The sequence below is a fragment of the Bubalus bubalis genome, chromosome 5 (genome assembly GCF_019923935.1).
Source record: "Bubalus bubalis isolate 160015118507 breed Murrah chromosome 5, NDDB_SH_1, whole genome shotgun sequence".
In the NCBI taxonomy this organism is placed as follows: Eukaryota; Metazoa; Chordata; class Mammalia; order Artiodactyla; family Bovidae; genus Bubalus; species Bubalus bubalis.
In genome coordinates this window covers 127,008,025-127,028,924 of record NC_059161.1, presented here as the reverse complement: position 1 = coordinate 127,028,924, position 20,900 = coordinate 127,008,025, and the positions used below count along the sequence as shown (strand labels likewise).

Sequence of the window (20,900 nt, the reverse complement as noted above, 5' to 3'; positions counted from 1 at the left end):
GGATGAGCCCAGGGTGGGACATGGAGAAGGGAGGGTGCCCAGGGTCAACCACTTGGGGGACAGGAGCATGTTCAGAGCTCCTCAGGGCTCGAGCTGAAGGGAAGGAGAATCTACTGCTGGCATCTCATCAATCTTGCCTGGAGGGAGAGGTGGGGAGAGAGACAAGGGAGGCAGCCTTCCCCCGCCCGAATGAGGAGACAGGACGCTGGAGCTTAGAGTCAGCAATTATGTTCCAAATTTTAATCCTCACAATGATCTCAGGAGATGTTGTTCGTCACCTCCTCTCTACACCAGAGAGGGGGACAAGCTCAGAGAGGGCAGGGACCAGATGCCAGGGCCCCTTCTGCACCCCTCCACAGAAAGAGAGGTCCCGAGAAGTGCCCACAGCTGCCCGACTCTCCTGGGACATAGGTGGCCACCCTGGGAGCCAGAGAGCAGGTTACACAGTCTCCCACATGCCCACACCTTGGCCCATCCTGGTTGCGGGGCAGCTGAGGGCCTGAAAAGAGAAGCCCTGGGCGAGAGGAGGGCAAGCACTGGTCTGGACTGTGGCCTTGGCAGGTCCTTTCCCCCTGCATCGTGGATCCCAGGTCGTGTCTCCACCAGCCTCAGGTGGCCACGGCAGGACTCATGGGCGCGGGCTGGGAGGGACGCTCAGTGCCCCGCACCTGGGGCGGGCTCACAGCAGGGTGCAGCTGCAGCTGCGGGTCTCCATGGCCATCAGCAGCACCCTCAGGTTGCGCGGAGTGTGGGGCGGGTAGCGGATGGCGTAGATCTTCTCCAGCCCCGGGCGGCGCAGCAGGCAGGCGCGGTGGTGGGAGAAGGTGTCGAAGGAGAACTTACCGTGGTAGTTGCCCATCCCGCTGCTGCCTGCAGAGGGACAGGGGGCACAGCAGTCAGGCCCCCAATGGCCGGCCAAGGGGCGTCAGACACACCTGGACTCTGCCGGTCACAGGGTATGACCTGAGTGGGCTGCTTCATCCCCCGAGCCTTGGTTTCCCCACATGTAAAGTGGGCTAATCATGAGATGCTATGGGTAAAGGGCTTAGCCCCACCCTGGCACCAGCACCCAGTCAAATAAATGTTGAGGACTACAGGTCTGGGGCAAGATGGGTGGACAGTGGGTGAGTGGGTTCCAGGGGTGGGGGGAGGGATGGACTGGGGGTTTGGGGTTAACAGTGCGCACTATAGAAACTAGACAACAGGGACCTACCGTGGAGCACAGGGAACTATATGCAATACTTGTAATAACCTATAATGGAAAAGAATCTGAAAATGTGTGTGTGTGTATGTGTTAGTTGCTTAGTCATGTTCAACTCTTTGAGACCCCACGAACTGTAGCCCACCAGGCTTCTCTGTTCATGGAATCCTCCAGACAAGAATACTGGGGTGGATTGCCATTCCCTTCTCCAGAGGATCTTCCCAACCCAGGGATCGAACCCTGGTCTCCTGCATCGCAGGCAGATTCTTTACCATTTGAGCTACAGGGAAGTCCTGTGTGTGTGTGTGTGTGTGTGTGTGTGTGTGTGTGTGTGTGTGTGTAAAACTGAATTGCTGAAACCAACACATTATTGTAAATCAAATATACTTCAGGTAAAAAAAAAAAGAGGGAGCAAGATGGAAAGTAAAGAAAGCAACCCCACAGTAGATTCTGGGGTGACTCCCTAGGTTTGAATCCCAGCTTTGAACTGGCAAGTGACTTTGCCTTGGTCTCCTCATGACATGGGGGGACAGTGGCGCCACCTTCTAGAGTTGCAGGGACAAGTGTTCAGCCCCATAGATACAGCGAGTGCTGTGTTGAGTCCACAGTGTCTAGGTAGGGAGACAGTCAAGGACCAGGCAGTAGGAAGTCCTGGGGATGCAGCCTGGTGGAAGCAGGGGCAATCTGAGAGGGCTTCCTGGAGTGGGTGAGGCCTGAGGGATATGGCATTGACCAGATAAAGTGGGCATGTGGGGGCAGGAGGGCCCCAGACTGAGGGACAACTTGAGAGAGCGTTGGAGGTGGGTGACCTGGATGTGCTGGGACTCAGGTCAAGCTCCGTGTGGCTGGGGCAGCAGCTAGGGAAACGGGAGAGGAGGCTGGAACAGGATTCCATAGCCAGGCCAGGCAGGGCAGGCCTCCGGAAGCCGAGTCGGGGTCCTGTGGCTCCATCAGGGGCTGGGAGCTATGGGGGGCTTCATCAGGGGAGTAAGAGGACTGGGTTCCCCCACTGACAGACCCACTCACTTCCCTGAGGAGGAGCCACTGGGACTGGAGGTGGGGAGCCAGGTGGGCTGGGGGCAGGGCTTCCAGAAGGCGGCCGGCCTGTGCCCAGCCCTGGGAGGGCCTGGGACGACCAGGGCAGCCTGCCAGGCCCTGCTGGTCATTTACTCCGGTGCCCAGTGTGGGCCCTCTCCTCCCCTGAGGAGGAGGTCTCTCAGAGAGGGGCCGTGGTAGCCCCACATCATACAGCCATCGGGCTTGCTGGGGCCAGCCTCAGAGGCCAGGACCTTGCAGCCGGCCTGGGGGCTGCTAGGGCCTGGTGGAGTGGGGAGCTGACAGCAGCCCCCCATCTCCATCATGGACCCGAGGGGGTGTGGGAGGGCTTGAAGGAGCCGCGTGTAGCCGCATGTAGCCGCATGTGGCATAGAGAGCACACCCGGGCTGCCTTGCGTGCGCCGCCAGGCCGGCCGGGGAGAAAAGCCGCAGCAAGCACCGCGGATGGACCTCACAGTGACTCTGAAAACAACGTAAGCTGTGTGTCTGGGGGTCTGCCTGGGGATGGAAGTGCCGGGACTGGCATGGAAGGTTCCACTCCAGGCTCTGTGGAGGGGAGTCAGGGGAGGTGAGAGACGGCACCTACCCACTCCTCCGAAAGGCAGGCTGGCCAAGGTCAAGTGCATGAAGCCGTCGTTCCCACAGAAGCCCCCGCTGCTGGTCTGGGCCAGGACCCGTTTGACCACCTGGGGGGGAAGCAGCGGTGAGGCTGGTAAGAGAGCTGCCGGGGCTCTACCTGGCCCCCTCGGGGTCCCAGGGCCCATGGCAGGGTCTGAGGCCACCATGTGATCTGAAGAGTAGCCTGCCATCCCCACGTCCCCACTGGAGACGTGTGTCTTGAGCTTCCCTTGAGTGTGGTCCACGCAGGAGGCTGTGGACACAGACGTAGGCTGGCAGGGGAGGCGGGAAACCCAGCCTCCTCCTGGGGACATGGAGGGGCGGGTGATCAGGGAGATACCCTGGGAGGGATGTGAGGTGCCTGCTGGGTGTCCAGGAGGGCAGAGGTGAGTAGGAGGGACCCCCACCCACCCAGGGTGAAGGCCAGGTGGGGAGGCCGAGGGGCAGGGAAGCTGTGGAAGGCCTTGCGGATTGCACCACCGGGAGGACACTGAGATTTGTACTTTGGAAATATGAACTTGACCCCTGCTTGACTTAATGAAGGCCCTTCTTCGGTCTATGGACAATAAAGAAAGATTCGGTTCAGTCACTCAGTCGTGTCCAACTCTTTGCAACCCCATGGACTGCGGCCCACCCAGCTTCCCTGTCCATCACCAAGATGAGTAGACACTAAAGAGTTGTTGCATAAAAACTTGGCTGTAGTTAGTTACAACGTGTGACCCTCAGGTCACAGCTAGATCAGGGCCTCCCGCAGAGTGGACACCCATCCTCAGGATCAGAAAACCCATTGAGACCAGCAGTAAGGACAGCAGAAGGCGGAGCCGGGACCACCAGTGCTCAGTGAGAACCCAGGGCAGGGCACGCGGGGTGGGATGAGGGTTGGTGTCACCGCGTATCCCGGAACAGCGCCGGGCAGTCAGAAAAGCTTGAAAGCCTATTGGCCAGATGACTTGCCTCCCTGCTTCCAAACACCTGTGCAGCATTTTCTTTTTTGACTGCTCTGTGCAGCATGTGGAATCTTGGTTCCCCCACCAGGGAGTGAAACCTGTGCCCTCTGCATTGGGAGCAGGTTTAACAGAGCCTTAACTACTGGACACCCAGGGAAGTTCCTGTGTAGCGTTTTCTAAAGTTAACATTACACAGATAAACAAGGGCTCCTTGGAGGAACAGCTGATTCTAGGGCCAGGCAGCTTGTAGACCCAGAAAGGAAGGAAGTGGTGGGAAAACCAAAGGATGGGCAGGTGTCTGGGACAGAGCAGCTCCCAGTGCCCAAAGGCCGGACAGGTCGAACGAAAATCAGGTGGTACTGGGGACAGGTTGAACAAGGAAACAAATCAGGTGGTATTGGGTTATAACCCGGAAAATAAAGCAGATGCACTGGAGTCCATGCTGATATAAAGAACCAGGCTTCCCTGGTGGACCAGTGGTTAAGACTCCGTGCTTCCACTGCAGGAAGCACAGGTTCAGTTCCTGGTCAGAGAACTGAGATTGCACGTGCCACATGGCGCGGCCAAACAGAAAAAGGCACTGATATAAAGAACCAAGCCAAGATTCCAGGTAGGATATGCAGATGTTCCCCCTCCAGCAGGTAGAGCTTACTCTCACCCCCTTCCATTGAAGGTAGGCTAGACTTAGTGACTTGCTCTCACAGAACAGAATAAGGAAAGGGAAAAATAGTCCTTGGTGGAGACCTGTGCCAGACCTAACCTTGGCCAGGGTTGAAGGTTAACCTCACCAGTGATGCATGGATCTCATGGTCCCCTGAGGATAAGTAGAGATGGGCCCTTGGCCCTGTGGGCTTCTTTCATGAGAGAAACAGCTGGCCACTGAGATGGGGGACATTCTGCAGGACAGATGGCCAGCACCCCGTAAGCTGAGAGATGGCCACAAGGGGACCAGAGGAGCCATGGCAACTAAATGCAGCTCGGGACCCTGGCCTGGATCCTGAGGTGGAAAAAAAAACTGGCAAAATCTGTCTAAAGTCTACAGTGTGGTTGACAGCAATGTGCCAATGTCAGTTTCTTAGTTTTGACCAACGTAAGGGGAGAAACTGGAGTATATGGGCCTTCCCTGGACTCTCTGCAACTTTTCTGTAAATCTAAAATTATTCCAAAATTAAAAGTTTATTTTAGAAAAGCCTTGCTAGGACTTCCCTGGTGGTCCACTGGGTAAGACTCCATGCTCCCAGTGCAGGAGATCTGTGTTCCATCCCTGATCAGAGAACTAGATCCCACATGCCTGCTGCAACTAAGAATTCGCATGCCACAACTAAGACCTGACACAGCCTAAATAAATAAATAGAAATAAAAAGTAAAATTTAAAAAGCATCGTCCAGGGGAATCCCCTGGAGGGTCAGTGGTTAGGACTCTGCGCTTCCACTGCAGAGGGCATGAGTTTGAGCCCTGATTGGGAGCTAAGACACTGCATGCTGCACGGCACTCCGGTGAGGAGGGGAAGCATTGCCCAGTCTATGAGGGATCTCAGGAGTGCTGGGGGTGGGGGATGTGTGTCCTGAGCTGGAGATGGCTGGCCACATGCATGTGAGCCTCCCAAAGGGCCCCCAGGGAGGGGCAGGGGACCAGGGCTCACTCTTGGGTCTGTGTGTTCTGGTCATTCATCCCCCCTCAGTCATTCCATCCCATGTTGTGTGTGCCTTCCACGAGCCAAGCACTGAAGGGGACACTGCGGCCACCAGGCTGAGATGATGCAGAACAAGAGAGACCAGGGCTGACCTTGAGGGGATGCTGGACCCTAGAGGAGAATCTGGGGAGCTGCCCACTAAAGGTCCAGGAGAACGTGGCCTAGATTGAAAGGCAGCAGGGAGGCCCTGCTGCCCCCAGGAGAAAGGAGAGAGACAGAGCCAAGCATGCCACCTGTCAGTGCCCCCGAGGGACCAAGAACCCCTGCCCTCCTGGCCAGGCCCATTGGTCCACTCTGGTCCTGGAGCCATCGCCCTCTGCTGACCCTACTCCAGTCTCCACTGCTGCCACCTGCCCCCACCTGCGTCCAGCCCCACCTGGCTGCTGTTGGAGAAGGCGTAGAGGGCCAGGGGCTTCTCCCGACGGTTGATGAAGTCGATGGCCTGGCCCAGGCTCCTCACGTTCACGATGGGCAGGATGGGCCCGAAGATTTCCTCCTGCATCACCGGATCGGTCTCCTGCACGTCCACCAGCACCGTGGGGGCTGCCCGGGACAGGGGCCGGCTCAGCCCAGGGGCGGGGCCCTCTGGAGGGCGGGGCCTAGGTAGGTGGGGCCTCTGGGGGGCGGGGCCTCGGCAGGCGGGGCCTATGGTGGGCGGGCCCGCGGGCTGTCAGGGGCCAGGGACCCGGATGTCCCAGGGACGGTACTCTCCCCGCTGCCCCTGGGAAGTGACCACGAGGGGGCTCCCCAGCCTGACCGAGCCGTGGGGCTCAGAGAACCACTCAGCCTTAGTCTCACAGTCAGAGGGTGATCCGATCTTAGATCCCAGAGCCTGAGGCCCCAGGTCCCAGCCTGTTAGACCCTCCGAGTCGTTCAGCCCAGGAGACCAAGGTTCTTTGTTGACAGCAGAGCAGACGCTCAGGACGGGCAGTGGGAGCTGAGAACCGGAATCGTGGGCGCGTAGCACTGGGGGTCGTGTGGCCCGTGGAGAAGCTGATCGTGGGGCTGAAGTTGGGAACCTGAGCCTAGAACTCTGGGGTCTGAGCTTGGAGAACTTTGGCCAGAGTGTGGAGTCGTGGGGTCGTGGGCTCAGACCCCAGCAACAGGAAACACCGGTGTCACGAAGTCGTGGCACCAGGCTGGGCTGTAGCAATGGGGTCGGGGGAGCCTCAGAGCTCAGACTCGGGGCCCAGCTGTGACCCCCAGTGTGGAGGTGCCTTCGCTGGGGTGGGGGTGGGGTGGGGCACAGTGGCAGGGAGGGCGGGGCTCACCGATGTAGAGATCGCATTCGTCACTCTGGCCGCCAATGACCACGCGGCCGCAGCTCAGCAGGCCCCGGAGCCGCTGGAAATGCTTCTGGCTGATGATGCGGCCCAGGTTTGGGGAGCTCTGGGGGTCGTCGCCATAGAAACGGGTGATGGCGCTCTGCAGGGCGGGCACCAGCCGTGCCTGCATCTCAGGGCTGCACAGGACATAGTCGGGGGCCACGCAGGTCTGGCCGGTGTTGAAATAGCGGAAGAAGGCCACCCGGTTGGCCACGGTCTGGGGGTCGCAGTTGTCGTCCACATAGCAGGGGTTCTTGCCTCCCAGCTCCAGCGTGACGGGCGTCAGGTGCTTGGCAGCAGCAGTCATGATGATCTTTCCAACTTGAGGGTTCCCTGGGCAAGAAAGGAAACCAGAGTGGCTCTCCATCACTTGACCAGGCGGGGCGGCCCCAGCCCAGGGCTGGGCACTCTCAAGGGGGTTCACTCCCTGCCCTGTGCTTCCCTGGAGAGGCCTTTGAATGGGGTCTCACCTGGCCTTTCCTTGTCAGTTGCTGCTACACTGGGGCCTTCCTCCCATCATCTTCCCCCTACCCCCGCCCTGACCAGCCCCATACAGTGGAAGGTCCCGGCTCCCTCACCTGACTTGCCCGCTTAGACGTCCAGGAATAGCGCCCCCCACACACACACCCCCTATAATGTGTCCCAGCTCCTGACCCCAGGCTGGGACCTGCAGGGACTCTTTCTAACCCGCCCCTCTGCACCCTCCCTTCTCTCCACTGGCCTCTGAAAATGACCCCTGTGGCCCAAGGTCAGCATCCCACTCCAGCTGGTCAACATCTGGGTCTCCCCTCTCTCTGACCTGATGCGGCAGCCCTGGCACCCTCCCCGCCCAGGTCCCGGCCTCTTCTCTGTGTTGGTCTCCCTGGTCTCACAGTCCCCTCCTCTGCTCAGCCACCCCAACCACTCCTGATGCCCCCGGGCCTTGAGACCCTCCTGCCCATGCCTGACCCAGGGTCCCACGCTGCCATTTGAGTTGTGATGACCCTGGTCTTTCTCCCCAGCCACCACGGCCCGAGGGAGCCCGAAGCCCAGTCACCTCTCTGGTCTCACTTTCTCCTGCTTCCCTGTCCTTGGTCCCCTCTATCCAGGCCCCCTCACCCCCCAGGTGCCCTCCCCTGACCACAGGTCCTCCCCTCAGGGCCTCCTGTCTTTGTCAAACACCTCCCTGACTATGAGGCCATCCTGACCAACCCCGCCATGTGCCTTCCCACCTCTGCCCTGATCAACTTGGAAAGTGCTCCATGACAACGCGGAGACCTTGCCTTCCTACCCTGCCTCATCCCAAGGCCTGGCTGTGCCGGGCACGGTCTGCGCTCTAGTAAACGTTCAGTGAGCGAGCAAGTGAGTGAGTGACTGCATGCTGCCCAGGCCACGTGCTGTGACAAAGGCTTTCATTCATCCATTTATCCTTAAGACAGGCCTGTGACTTGGGGATGGCCCCTGTCCCACTGGTAAGGAAACTGAGGCCTGGGCAAGTCAGGGGATATGGCAGAGTGCCTTCTGATGGTCAGTCGGCCCCTGCACAAACTGCCTCGGGGGCCTGACCTGGACATTGGCCTCTGGGGTCTGCCTGCCTCGCCTGTGCACCCTCAGTCCTGAGGGGCCAGGGCCCAAAGCCCATTGAGCTTCGGGATGTGGCGGTGGAAGGTGAGTGGAGGGTGGGTGGTGGGCCCCCCCAGCTGCCTCCTCCTGGTATTCCCCCTGCCCTGGGAATCTGGAGGAACAGCTGAGGACCCTGCCTCTGCGCTCCCCCCATATCCTTCCCTGTCTGTTACAGTGGCGGTTGGCAGGCCTTGTCCCGGGCTCGCGGCAGGGTCTGGGGAGGAGAGAGGCCGAGACAGCATCCCTGGCCAGGGACGAGGTGTGCTGTGGGGGAGGCAGGTCTGGCCTCCCTCCTCCAGGGCCTGGCCCACTGACATGGCTGTCTGCCTCCTCCATCCTTTCTTCTCTTCTGGGAACTCTGCCCTGGTCACCTGAAGCTAGGTGGTGTCTGGGCCCCATGGGCACATGCCAGGATGATGGCAGGTGACCTCTGGGGGCAAAATCCAGCCTGCCCCAACCCTGGCTAGTGAGGTGGGCACTGCATCTCTTTGTCACCCAAGTCTCCAGACCCTCATCCGTCCAGCCTTCCAGAAGGGCTGTGGGGTGGTGAGGGAGTGCCTGGCATAGACGGAGCTCACTCAGCAAGGGCGGATGCTGTGACGTGTGAAACTGTAATTGGTGGAGAGGCCTGTTCCTTGGGATGGGGCCCAGATCCCCAAGGGTCCCAGGGGTCCAGGGCCACTCTCCAGGCTGCTTGTCTTAGAGCAGAGCACACCCCCAGAGCTCACCCCCGTGTCCTCCCTGGCTGGCTATCTACCTCTGTCCTCTGAGCCTCTCTCCAGCAGCTGGGGACAAGGCCCCGAGCTGGCCTCAGGCCTCTCGCCCCTCCCATCCCGCGCGCTCCCCCCGACCTGCCCCTGGCAGCTGGCCCCTCACCCGTGAAGAAGATGTAGTCGAACTTGTGCTCCAGCAGCCGCCCCGTCTCCTGGGGCCCACCCAGCACCACAGCAAAGCAACTCTGCGAAGTGGGACGGACAAACGGAGGCTCCCTCTGGGGTCCCAGCCTGAGAGCCCAAGGGGCTGCCTGCCTGCCTGGGGCCGCTCCCCCCTTGCCTGGCCTGACCCAGCGATGCCAGGGCTCCAGCTGGGCTGGGTGGGGAGCAGGGAGCCCCCCAGGGGCACTGGGCAGGGGCAGTACCAGCCCAGCACGTGTGAGGTTGGGGTCTGGCAGAGTTGGGATGGGGACTGAGGTCAGGATGACCAGAGACAGACAGGGAGCCCCTGGGGACAGGCCCCACCCCTCTGTTTCACGCAGAGGGGAACAGAGAAGCTGGTGACTTGGCCAAGGCCACACAACCCAGAGGAGGTCGGAACTCAGGTCCTGCCCCGGGCCCAGAGGGCTGGCCTGGCCCCGCTCGGCCCCATTGTGGCTGCCTGGTCTGCACCGGGCCTGGCTCACCTGGTCCAGGTATCGGGGCAGCACCTCGGCCAGGACCTTCTCAGTGTTCTTGCTGATCTCCGAGGGTTTCAGCACCACGCAGTTCCCTGTGGGGCGGGGCGGGGTGGGGTGGGGTGGGGAGAGGGCGGGGCCTGTGTAACCACGCCCCATCTCCATTTGGTCCTCACACACCTGCAGGGCAGGAGCCCACCTCACTCCCCCTCCAGGTGAAGAATACAGCTGGGCTAGGAGAGGTGCGGTGCCAGCCCCAAGGCCACACACATGGAAACCAGGCTGTCTTAGCCACCTGGTGCCAGGCCCCCCCAACTCCTCCCTGGCTCTGGGGATGGCTGTGAAGCCATGAGGCTGGGAGGGGATGGGCAGGGGGCAGAAAGGCAGAGGGTCCCTCTCACCTGCTGCGAGGGCACCCACCAGGGGCCCCAGGCTCAGGTTCAGAGGATAGTTCCAGGGAGACAGGATGAGCACCAGGCCGAAGGGCTCCTTCCGGATGAAGGCCGAGTCCAGCTGCGTGGCCTGGGCCAGGGCCAGCGTGATGGAGAACGGTGAGGGGCTGAAACCCCAGCCCCTCAGCCACCCTCCACCCAGAGAGGTCTCCTGACCCCAGTGTCACTCACCAGGTTCTTGGACACTTTCTCATCCTTCATCCAGGCCCTCAGGTTCCTAAGGGCCAAGTTAATCTCGTTCTGGCTGATGCTGATTTCAGACACCTCTGCCTCGAAAGCTGACTGCAGGGTGAGTGGGAGAGAAAGGGCAGGGTCGGGACTGGGGTCAGGGACCCAGGATCCGCAGGTGGCCGAAGCCCTGGAGAGAGCTGGAGCCCTGGGAAGGGCAAAGCCTGCCTTATTGACTCATTCATTCATTTATTTATTCACTCCACGTTCACTGAATGCTTACAGTATATGGGTCCCATTCCTGTGCTGGGGATGTAGCGGTGATGAAGCAGACAGAGGACCTGCCCCACGGAGCTGACGCTGTGGTTGACGGCACAGTCCACGTGATGATGAGAATACTGACTATTCCATTAAGATGTGACAAGTGCAATAGAAGGATGAAGCAGGGTTTCAGCGTGTGTGCGTGAGGGCCTGTGCATGTGTGTGTGTGTCTCTTTGCTCTATTTTACACAAGATGGTCAGTACCAGCCTCTGGGATGGCGTGACATTTGAGCAGTGAAGAAAGAAAGGAAGGCAGCCCATGGATACCTGGAGGCAGGATATTCCAAGCTGAGGGTATGGCATGTGCAAAGGCGCTGAGGCGGTGCAGCTTTGCTCTCTTCCTGGTTAGCAAGCAGGAGAGTGGGTGAGGTGATGAGGCCTAGCCACTGGGGTGGGGACTATTGAGCAGAGCAGGGACAGGATCTAACTCAAGTTTGAACAAGACTGTCCATGTGGCCCCTGTGGCCTGCTTTGTGGATGTCAGTCTGCAGCAGACACGGAGGACAGGTGTCTCTGGATAATTGCCATCAGTTCCCATAGCCCAGGGGCTAAGGGCAGATTTCGAGGGCAGGAGTTAAAAAGAGGCAAAAGTCAATAGGGACACTGTCCTGATCTCTGCCAGCTGGCATGCCTGCCCCACCCCCACGAGGCGGGAGGGACCCAGCATGCGGGCTGCAGGCAACTGGAGGCCATCGCCCGGGACACCAGAGCCAGGCTGTCCTCATGAATGAGACTCCGCTCTTACAGTGAGAGTGCCTTCCTGCCAGAGGTGAGGGCGATGGGCCCAGGGGTGGCAGAGCTGAGTCTTGAGCGGGAAGGATGTGGGGACCCTGGAGCAGAAAGCCCTGTCCACCGGCCTGCTTCAGGCACGCCTTCTACTATGTCTGTGTTCACAGGCCACACTCCTGCCCAGTGAGATCTGTGTGACCTGTGTGAGGTTTGGGCCTGTTTAAGGGGCTTCTCTGGTGGCTCAGACGGTAAAGAATCCACCTGCAATGCAGGAGACCCAGGTTTGATCCCTGGGTTGGGAAGATCCCCTAGAGGAGGGCATGGCAACCCACTTCAGTACTCTTGCCTGGAGAATCCTATGAACAGAGGAACCTGGTGGGCTACAGTCCATGGGGTTGCAAATAGATGGACACAACTGAGTGACTAACATTTTCACTCTTTTCAAGGGATGATCTGGACCCCAATGAATGCCATGAAAGAGTAGGTTGTTTTCAGCAGGGGCTGTGTGCCATCAGGCAAGAACATGCCCTCTCTCAGTCACCTCTGAGGGTTACTGGGTGTGACCACCTGTACCTGGAAGGGCTGCTGGAAGTTAAGTGGGAGGATTTGTGCAGGGCAGACAGGGCAGATGCTGCCTGCTGGGAGGGTGGGAACAGGGCTGGCCCAGACCAGAAGGAGGGACAGATTGGATTTCCTGGGCTGCTGCTACGTTTATGGGGCCCTGGCTCCTGAAACCTTGAGGGTTGGAGGCGGGAGGTGAAATCTGAGCTGTAGGGAGAAGAGGGACCAGATAGACCGTCGGGTCAGGTGTCACAGAGGCGGACAGGCCAGGCCAGCAGGTGTGCAGGGCAGAGGCTCCGTGGGGGGAGCCCAATAAGCCAGGGTAGGGGATGAGAGTCCCCTCTGTCCTGGATTAGGTCCAGTGAGGGACACTCCACACAGAGAGGCAGAGCCAGGCCCCTTGGATGTCAGAGAGCCAAGGAGAGGATTCTCTGGCACCATGGTTTCATAAATGGGACAACAGATCATTCCAGAAACAGCTGATGAGGGAACCTGGCTGTAGTCCCGGAGCATGGTGATAAATAGAAGGTTCAAGGACACTAAGAAAGGGGCTAGGCATCACCAGGAGGCCACGTCCTGAGGACCAGTCCTTGTGCCCAGCTTTTGCTGTCCCCACGGAATGAGGGTGCCCTGATCCATGACCTCAGATGCCACGAAACCCCATAGTCTCTGAGTCCAGGCCTGCTCTGGAGCCAGGGTGGACACCCGGCTGGGTGTCTGCAGATCAGGTGGGTCCCAAGGAGGCTGCAGAGGCACCCCCAGGTCTGCCAGGGCTGACATCTCTCCCACAAACTGGGTGGAGCCAGCAGGCCCAGCAGAACAGCAAAGATGGCTGGAGGGCAGTAAGGGATGACTCCAGGGCTCCCTGGAGGGTTCTGCTCGTGGGCTCAGGAGGGGTGAAGAAGAGCTCGGTGCTCAGCATGAGCCAGTGTGGGACTGCTGCAGCCCCTGGGGACAGCGGCCGACATGCACCTTGACCCTGTCCTGGTGTGAAGTGTCAGAATGGCACCTGACCAGCTGGCAAAGAGTCACAGCCTTGGAGGGTTACTGGTGGTGAAGGGCAGGGGGCACCAGCGTCCAAGGGTGAGTCTGGACACTGTGGCTTTGTGGCAAGCACAGGGATGTTTTGTCCAGAGAAGAAACTCGGGGACAGCTGTCTTGGGGCAGCGGCAGCCACATGGGTGGGCCCTACTGGCTGAGAAGGTGGGAGGCTGACTACAAGGAAGGATATTTCTTGGGGTCCTGTCAAGGCTACTGCTGGAAACAGCAGGGACTGAGCCCCAGGCATCCAGGATTTGGACAGAGGCCATGATGCCCACAGTACCTGGAGAAGCCGGAGTTCCCCCAACACACGCAGCCTTAGGGGTGCGACCCTCCTCTCCGGACCTCACCCCTCGTGTGTCTCCACCTCTTGCCCTGCCCTCCAGCCACGCCGGCCTCCGCGCTGCTCCTACAGCACAAGCACGCCAAGCACGTCCTGCCTCAGGGCCTTTGCACGTGTTGGGCCCTCTGCCATTTCCCCCTCGTCCCTGGGACCCTTCTCCCTCCCCCTTCACACATCACCATCTCCAGGAAACCTCCCCTGACCCCCACATACCAAACAGCACCCTCACCCTGGCCCGCTCTCAACCCCTTCACACTGGGAGTGTCTCTCCATGGTATTTATCACCACCCAACATGCTTTGTATTTATTTACTGTCTAATTGTGTCTGTCCCCGGGGGGCCAGCTCCCTGGACTTGGTTTTATTTGTTGTATCCCCAGAGCCTAGAACAGGGCCTGGCACATAGTAAGTGTTCAATAAATAGAGTGGAGTTGGGGAATTCCCTGGCGGTCCGGTGGTTAGGACTCCGCGCTTTCACTGCCGAGGGCGCAGGTTGAATTCCCGTCGGGGGACTAAAATCCCAAAAGCGTGTGTGTGTGTGTGTGTGTGCGCTTGCGTGCTAAATCGTGGTCCAACTCTTTGCAACCCACCAGACTTCTCTGTCTATGGAATTATTCAGGCAAGAATACACTGGAGTGGGTTGCCGTACCCTCCTCCAGGGGGTCTTCCCGACCCAGGGACCAAACCTGTGTCTCTTAAGTCTCCTGCATTGGCAGGTGGGTTCTTTTCCACTACCACCACCTGGGAAGCCCCAAATAGCAGTGGAGTGGAGGTGGAAATGAACGACTAGATGAATGCAGAAGAGTGGGTTCTGGTACAGGAAAGGAGGTGGGCGTGATGGCTTTTAGTTCCCCTTTGTGGAGGATGCAGCTGTCTCCACCTTCGCTGCCCACCTCCCCACCCCTGCCCCCCTCCCCGCAATCCCCCTCCCCTCACCCCTGCCCTCCTCCCCCAACCCCTGCCCTCCTCCCCTCACCCCTGCCCCCACCCACCTTGTGCAGGTCCTGAGCCAGCGCCTCCTGCAGCAGCTGCTTGTTCTCTCGCAGGAAGCGGCTCAGGCCCTTCAGCTGGGCGGCCCGGAACTCGGCCGGCCGCGTGCGCCCCGAGACGAAGGCCTCCCGCAGCCGCTGCAGGGTGTCTGCAAAGGGGTCCATCCTGCCGGGTGGGGGGCGGTGTGGGCCGGGGTGCCCTCACTTCCATGGCCCCCTCCCTGGCCCCTGCCCACACCCAGCTGGGCCCACGGACACTCCCTCGGGGACTCACACGTAATCCCAGGGACCCGGGCTGCCCCACCTACACACACACACACACACACCACACACACTCACACACAGGACACACTTAGACACCCACTACAGAACTACAGATCATGCCCCTCGGCCAGTGGGCAGGAGGGCCCTGGACCCCAGGGCAGTCACGGGCCCAGGCCTGGGCTGGGGGACTGCTACTCCACAACCCCTGAGGGCGAGCAGGCGGCCGGGGTACCACGCGTCTTCCTGCCGCAGGGAAACGAGCCCTAAGCCACAGCCCCTGCCCTGCTCCGCACCCCTCCCAGAGACGGCAGCCCTGAGCCCAGCAGGCCTGAGTGGAGCAACCGGGGGAGTGTGGCCACCAACGGCCGCTGCAGCCACTTCGTTGAGACATTCCCGACACAGAATGTGCTGCCACCCCCGGTCCCCAGGCAGGAGGCCCTGCCCAGGGAGGCCGGGCTGGTGGGCAGTGGCTCAGAGGCCAGGGGACAGGACCCCCCCTCCCTGTGGCCCAGCTCTACAGCAAGATGGGGAAGGAAGAGCTCGCCTCCTACAGGTGCTGCGGCCCACCCCCACTCCGCGGCCACGGTGCAGGAGGAACAGGGAGTGGGGGTGGCAAGCAGTGAGGGGCAGCCCGGCCCACGTGATGGCATCAGCCTGGGCCAGCAGGCTGGGTAGGGGCCCTGGCATTCCCCGGGGCCCCCGCCTGTTTACCTGAAGCTCACGAGAGGAGCGCTCTGACGCACTCGGTCCTCGGCCTGGTGCCAAGGACCCATGGGGACCCTTTCCTCCTTCCCTTCTGACTCCCTTCCCTCGGGTCTCTGCTTGGCTGATGCCTCCTTCAGGCAGCCCACCATGATTACTCCCTTACACATTCTCACAGAGGTCCTGCGACCGTGCTCCCCACCACACTGCGTGTGTGTGAGTTGCTCAGTCGAGTCCGACTCTTTGTGATTCCCATGGACTGTAGCCCACCAGACTCCTCTCTCCATGGACTGTTGCAGGCAAGAACACTGAAGTGGGTGGCCATTTCCTTCTCCAGGGTATCTTCCCGACCCCGAGATCAAACCCAGGTCTCCTGCATTGCGGGCAGATTCTCCACCATCTGAGCCACAGGGAAGCCCACACTGTGTGGTACTTTGTGGTAAATACTGGTTTCCTTCTGTCCACTTCCCTGTCCCCACCCCCATCCCTCTCCTCTCCCACTGGACTGGGAGGCAGGGCCCTGCTTTGCCTTCTTAGCCCGTCATTTGGGTTTGTGCTCCCCATCTGTTAGGGTCTCCCTTCCACCTACCAGCTGACAGGGTTTTTTTTTATCAAGGATGAGACCCTGCCTGCCAGTTCGGGGCCCAGGGAGTGGCATCAGTGCCCCCAAGCCTGCCAGCCACTGTTAAGTGGCCACTGCTGCCACAGCCCTACGCTTTCTGGAGGGCTCAATGACCGCTAGGGCCAAGCTGCTCCAGCTGACAGGATGGCCTGGCCCGATGGAAACCCTGCCGAGAGCTCAACGGGAGCCCTGCGCTGTCCCCACGCATGATGGAGGCCAGACTGAGCCCATAGGCCTCCTGCTGCAATCAGGAGAAAGCGTGCAGTGGTCTGGGCACAGGGCGGGTTCCATGTCCCCCAGAGAGGGTGACGGTGCCCCAGAGCGGGGACATTGTCAGGGCTACACTCAGCCCCAGGCTCACCCTCTGCTCTGACCCTCCTCCTGGGAAGAAGGCATATCGGACAGAGGCCCAGGAGCCCAGAGCCTTGAGGACTCCCCGGGCCACCTTGTGAGCTCAAACCCTGACCCAGCCTCTCCTGGCTCTGTGACCTTGGGCAAGTCACTCTTCTCTCTGCCTCAGTTTCCACATCTGTAAAATAGGGATGTTGATAGCACTTGCTCTGGAGAAGGAAACGGCAACCCACTCCAGTGTTCTTGTCTGGGAAATGCCATGGACAGAGGAGCCTGGCGGGCTACAGTCCGTGGAGTCACAAGAGCTGGACACAACTGAGCGACCAAACCACCACCACCAATAACACTTGCTACCGTCCGGAGGATTGAATGACATATCACCCCGGGAAGCAGTGGCCGTTGCCGCATAGTAAATGGTCAGCTGCGGTTATTGTTACCAAGTGCTCGACAAATATTTATCCCTGTTCCCTCCCCCCGCCCCCTCTTACCTTCAGATTCCTGCTGATGGATGCTGAGTGCGAACCACACCTGCCCCCTCCCTCCTCCGCAGGGTTCCTTTCCTAAGAGTCTCTGCAGAACCCACAAAAATGTGAGGCATCTGGCTTGAAGGGAGCATCTCCCAGTGCAGTGAGGGGCGGGGAGCTCTGCGGGGGTGGAGGTCTGGTTGGAACATTCCAGCAGCCTCTCCAGGCAACACTGAGGCGGACTCACACAATAGTGCCCCCTGCAATTTGGTCAGGACCGAGTCCCCCCTGGGGGTGCCTGCTGGGGAGCGGGGAGCTTGACTCAACCCATATGAGCAGGTGAGCCAAGGCTACCTGTGGGGCCTGGGGCCTGAGGGGACCCTGGGCCTGTGACCTCACAAGGGAGCTGAGCAGCTGCTCTGGACACACGTGCAGGGGTTCCTGCACCAGGGGGTCTGGGGGCCCTGGGCCCACCTCCCTGGGAGCTGCTAAGTCAGTCGATGTGACAAGGGACGGCTTGTTCCTCGGGGGCCCCGGGACCTTCCCTCAAGGCCAGGGGCCTGGGGGCGCGCTAGTAAGAATAATAACGACCAGGCGGTGCCACTGCAGGTACTGTGTCGGCAGTGGGGGCACAGCCGTGGGTACAGCATGGTGTTCAGATGGCATCCCTGAAGGAAGCTGAGGCCCTGGGCCCGTGGCATCAAGACACTGACAGGCAGGGTGGGCACTCAGGTCTGCTGCCTCCAAAGCAGCATCGGGAAGCCGCTGCTGCCCGGGCCCCGCCCCTGCACCCTGCCTGGTCCTGCGGGTGAGCTACCTCCCAGCCCTCACCCCTGTTCACTCTCTCGCGCTTTCTGCCTCGGTTTCCCTGTCTACACCACAGTCCCTCTAAAAGCATGCTCCCAGTATGCCGTGTCAGAGGCCCAAGGACCTGGGTCCAAATCCCAAGTTATCAGCTCGGGCCTCGGGCAGGTGGCTTGGCCTCCCTGTGACTCGCTTTTCCCATCTGTGAAATGGGCACAATGCCTTTGTCTACCCTGTGGTGCTGGGAAGTGGTTGGTGCTAGGCTGAGCCCCGTGAGTGCTCATGAGGATGGTTCCTGATGATTGTTATTCAGACAAGACCGCAAAGGACGGCTGTGCTGACGGGGCCGAGGGGAGAAGATCCTGGGGTTGGAAACCAAGGAGACCTTGGCCCAGCGTGGACATCCGGGAGGCAAGGACATCAACTTGGGACCCCATGGGGGCAGGGAAGCAGAGCTGGCAAGAGCGACAGAGGTGACCTTGGTGGTCTCAGGGCCTGGGAAGCCCCTCGACCGTAAGTGGAGGTCACAGGCCTGGCTTGAAAGCCCCACAGGCCCCAATACTCTAGAGTCTCTAATCTGGCCTCACCCCTGGATTGTGTAGCCTTAACGTGGATTTTCCCAAGGTCTCCCGCACTCTAGGCAGCAGCCCCCTCCCTTCCGTGGGGGCCGTGGGGAGCTGCGGACCAACATTTGGCTGTGGGCTGAGCCAACCCCAGCCCCGCTGCACTGAGAGGCTGTGCCAGAGGCTGGACTCCCTGATCCTGGCGAGGTCCGTCTGACAACAGCTTCTCTGCGAGGCCGGGAGGGCGGGGCCCGGCTGACCTTTCTTCCTGGACGTTGGCAGGGTCCATTCCCAAGAATGTGATCACTCAAAACCACTCACGGTGAACCCCGCCCCAGCAGCGGATACGTGTGGCCAATGCCCAGGAAATGTGTTGTCAGATGGATGCTTGACGCCGCACCCCCTTCACCCCAGGGACAGGGGTGTATTCCTTCCTGGGGCAGCTGCTCCCTCAGTAACCCCAGCCCAGCTCAGACTCAGTACGGGTGCTGGCTGGCCTCAGGGACCCTCAGCTTCTCTCTTTCATCTCTGAGGTTGGGGCAAAGGGAAGTCCCTTCCTCCTTCTTCGTTCTCCCCAGGTAGGCAGAGCAGCTCTGAGAAGACAAAGCTAGCTTTTGCCTGCGACTGTGAGGGGTCAGGCCTGCCCTGACCCAGAGTCTCAACAACAGCCCAGAGTCCCCGCACCAGCCTGCCAGCAGGCCCCGGCCCTGACCACTGGCCGCTGCATCCCAGCCGCCATGGAGTACCATACCTGAGGGCCTGCCCAGCTGCCCGTCTTCCTGGTCGGCCGCGCTCTGCCCAGCTGCCCGCCCTGCCGTTATGAAATGTCCAGGGCTGGGCCGGCCCCTGGGGCGGGGCCACCCTGGCCTCGTGCCTGACTTTGACTCCAGGCTAGCTGGAGGCCGCAGGCTGAGAGTTCACCAGCACTTCCCTCGGTGTGGGGGGGCCTCTAGGTCCTTCCCTGGACCACGAGAGAGGGCCAGGGCCCAGAGAGGGCCAGCACCAGGCCAGCGCCACACAGCAGGCCTCGAGGGAGCTCTGAGCTGAGGGTCCATCCCGAGGCCTTAGGGGGAAGGGTCCCAGGCCTGGCTGGAGGAGGAGAGTCCAGGCAGTGGAATTCTGGTGTGGATGGGGGCTGCGGCCTGGAGTGGCAGGGAAAGCCTGCTCCCCACAACCCCCCCACCCCCGCCCCTCTAAGCCTCAGTTTCCCATCTGCAAAGTGAAGAGCTCAGATCCAAAGACAGCTGGAGTCCAGAAACACAACCTCAGGGCCCAGAAGGGCCGCAGGCTTCGTCCTGACGGCCGCGTGTCTGTGTCCATCAGCACCGCCTCCCCCAGCACCCCACTCACGGCGCCTGTCACCCCTGCATTTTACAAGGAGGAGATGGAGGCCCGGGGGGAGGATCTGACCCCACAGGGCACAGCGGCGGGCTGGGACCCACACGAGAAGGCTGTCGCTGTGTACCAGCCTGGGCCCGTCTCCAGCCAACCCCTCCTAACCTCCTGGGAAAGAGCGCCGCCCTCTGCCCTCCAGCCGCCGTCATGACAAGTGTGGCCGTGGAGGTTCCCGTGTGCCCGCTCCTCCGCGTCACCCCAGCGCCCATGCCCGCACACCTGTCAGAGTCAGCACAAAGGAGGAAGATCCCCCCGCAGGTGCTGGTGTCAGACAGGCGGCTGATTAGGTTACAGGTGTGGGGACAGGCGTATCCTCCGTACCATCGCTCCAGGCTTGTCGCCCCGGGCTCGCTGCTGCCCCTCCACCTTGGTGCCCTGGGTCTTGCCCAGGACCGTGGCCCAGGGCCTCTGGGCCAACTGGGCCCCCGGGAGATGCTCCTCACGGCTCCCACCCTCCCCGCAGCCCCTGCCTACCTGGGAGGGCAGAGGAGGCCTCCGGGCCCTCCTACAGGATCTGGTAGCCCCCCAGAGGCTTCAGCCACTGGGATGGGGTAAGGGGCTGCTGGAACCCCCGTCCTCTGCATGGGATGGAGCCCCCAGCCGCTGCCTGTCACGTGGCTCGGCATGTGACAGCCCTGCCCTGCTGCCTGGAGCTGAGCCAGGCAGAGGCAGAGCCAGCGGCAGGCGGGGCAGAGCTGGAGCTGAGCCTGGCAGTGGTCAGCCTGGAACCAGGCCCAGAGAGGGGCAGTCACTGATCTAAGGCCACACAGCAAATCAGGGACCCACCTGGGGAGACACTGGTGGGTGGCAGGGGTATTGCAGGATCCTGAGGGGCCCCTCCCTGACCGGGGAGCCCTCCTGCAGGGGTTACCCCTGAACTTGTTACGAATTCAGCCTGAGAAGTCCCCAGAGAGGACTGTCCTCCTGGCACAAGGGTCCTTACCTGGCCTGGGAGTGAAGCTCCCTGAGTCCTAAGGGGATTTGCCCCCTGGGGAAGAACAGGGGGCAACCCCCTCCCCTCTCTGGGTTGGGTGCCTTGTGTTGATCCTTAAAGCTCCAGGGGCTCAGTGGGACCTAGGGTTACATCCTTGTCCCAGAGAGCTTGGGATAAATGGGAAGATGTTGCCAAGGTACCACTAGGAGCCACTCTTGGAGCCAGTCTGGTGGTGCCAGGGTCTTCTGAGGACCCAGGTCAGCTGGTGGAGTGGGTTTTGGGGGAGCACAGAGGTCAGTGGCTGGCGGTGGGGGGCACATCTGACCAGCCGGGCCCTGCCCTTCTGCAGCTCCTCTGGGTTTCAGAT

The 20,900-nt window shown here is 60.8% G+C and overlaps 1 protein-coding gene across 4 annotated transcripts; it reads right to left on the bottom strand.

Moving 5' to 3' along the window:
- Positions 1-212: 212 nt before the first annotated feature.
- Positions 213-20,224, bottom strand: ALDH3B1 (aldehyde dehydrogenase 3 family member B1). Of its 4 annotated transcripts, XM_025286807.3 has the most exons (11): positions 18,956-19,032; positions 16,862-17,017; positions 14,438-14,600; positions 10,456-10,566; positions 10,234-10,354; positions 9,842-9,927; positions 9,319-9,400; positions 6,787-7,173; positions 5,892-6,058; positions 2,844-2,943; positions 213-870 (listed from the first exon to the last, which is right to left on the bottom strand). In XM_025286807.3, the coding sequence occupies exons 3-11, from the start codon at positions 14,597-14,599 to the stop codon at positions 680-682; spliced, it is 1,407 nt and encodes a 468-aa protein (XP_025142592.3). In that variant the 5' UTR covers position 14,600; positions 16,862-17,017; positions 18,956-19,032; the 3' UTR covers positions 213-679. The 4 variants fall into 4 exon arrangements, with proteins under 4 accessions (XP_025142592.3, XP_025142589.3, XP_025142590.3 ...); XM_025286804.3 differs by lacking the exons at positions 16,862-17,017; positions 18,956-19,032 and adding an exon at positions 20,074-20,224; XM_025286805.3 differs by lacking the exon at positions 16,862-17,017 and having other exon boundaries at positions 18,956-19,059.
- Between the last annotated feature and the right edge of the window lie 676 nt (positions 20,225-20,900).

Bases quoted from the DNA above. Each gene is read 5' to 3' on its own strand.
- ALDH3B1 (XM_025286804.3), bottom strand. From the start codon at position 20,183: ATGCAGAGGACGGGGGTTCCAGCAGCCCCTTACCCCATCCCAGTGGCT. The intron at 10,567-14,437 runs GTGGGTGGGGGC...CTCACCCTGCAG, and splicing joins TGGCTCAGGACCTGCACAAG to TCAGCTTTCGAGGCAGAGGT. The intron at 9,928-10,233 runs GTGAGAGGGACC...CCCGCCCCACAG, and splicing joins GGTGGGTGCCCTCGCAGCAG to GGAACTGCGTGGTGCTGAAA.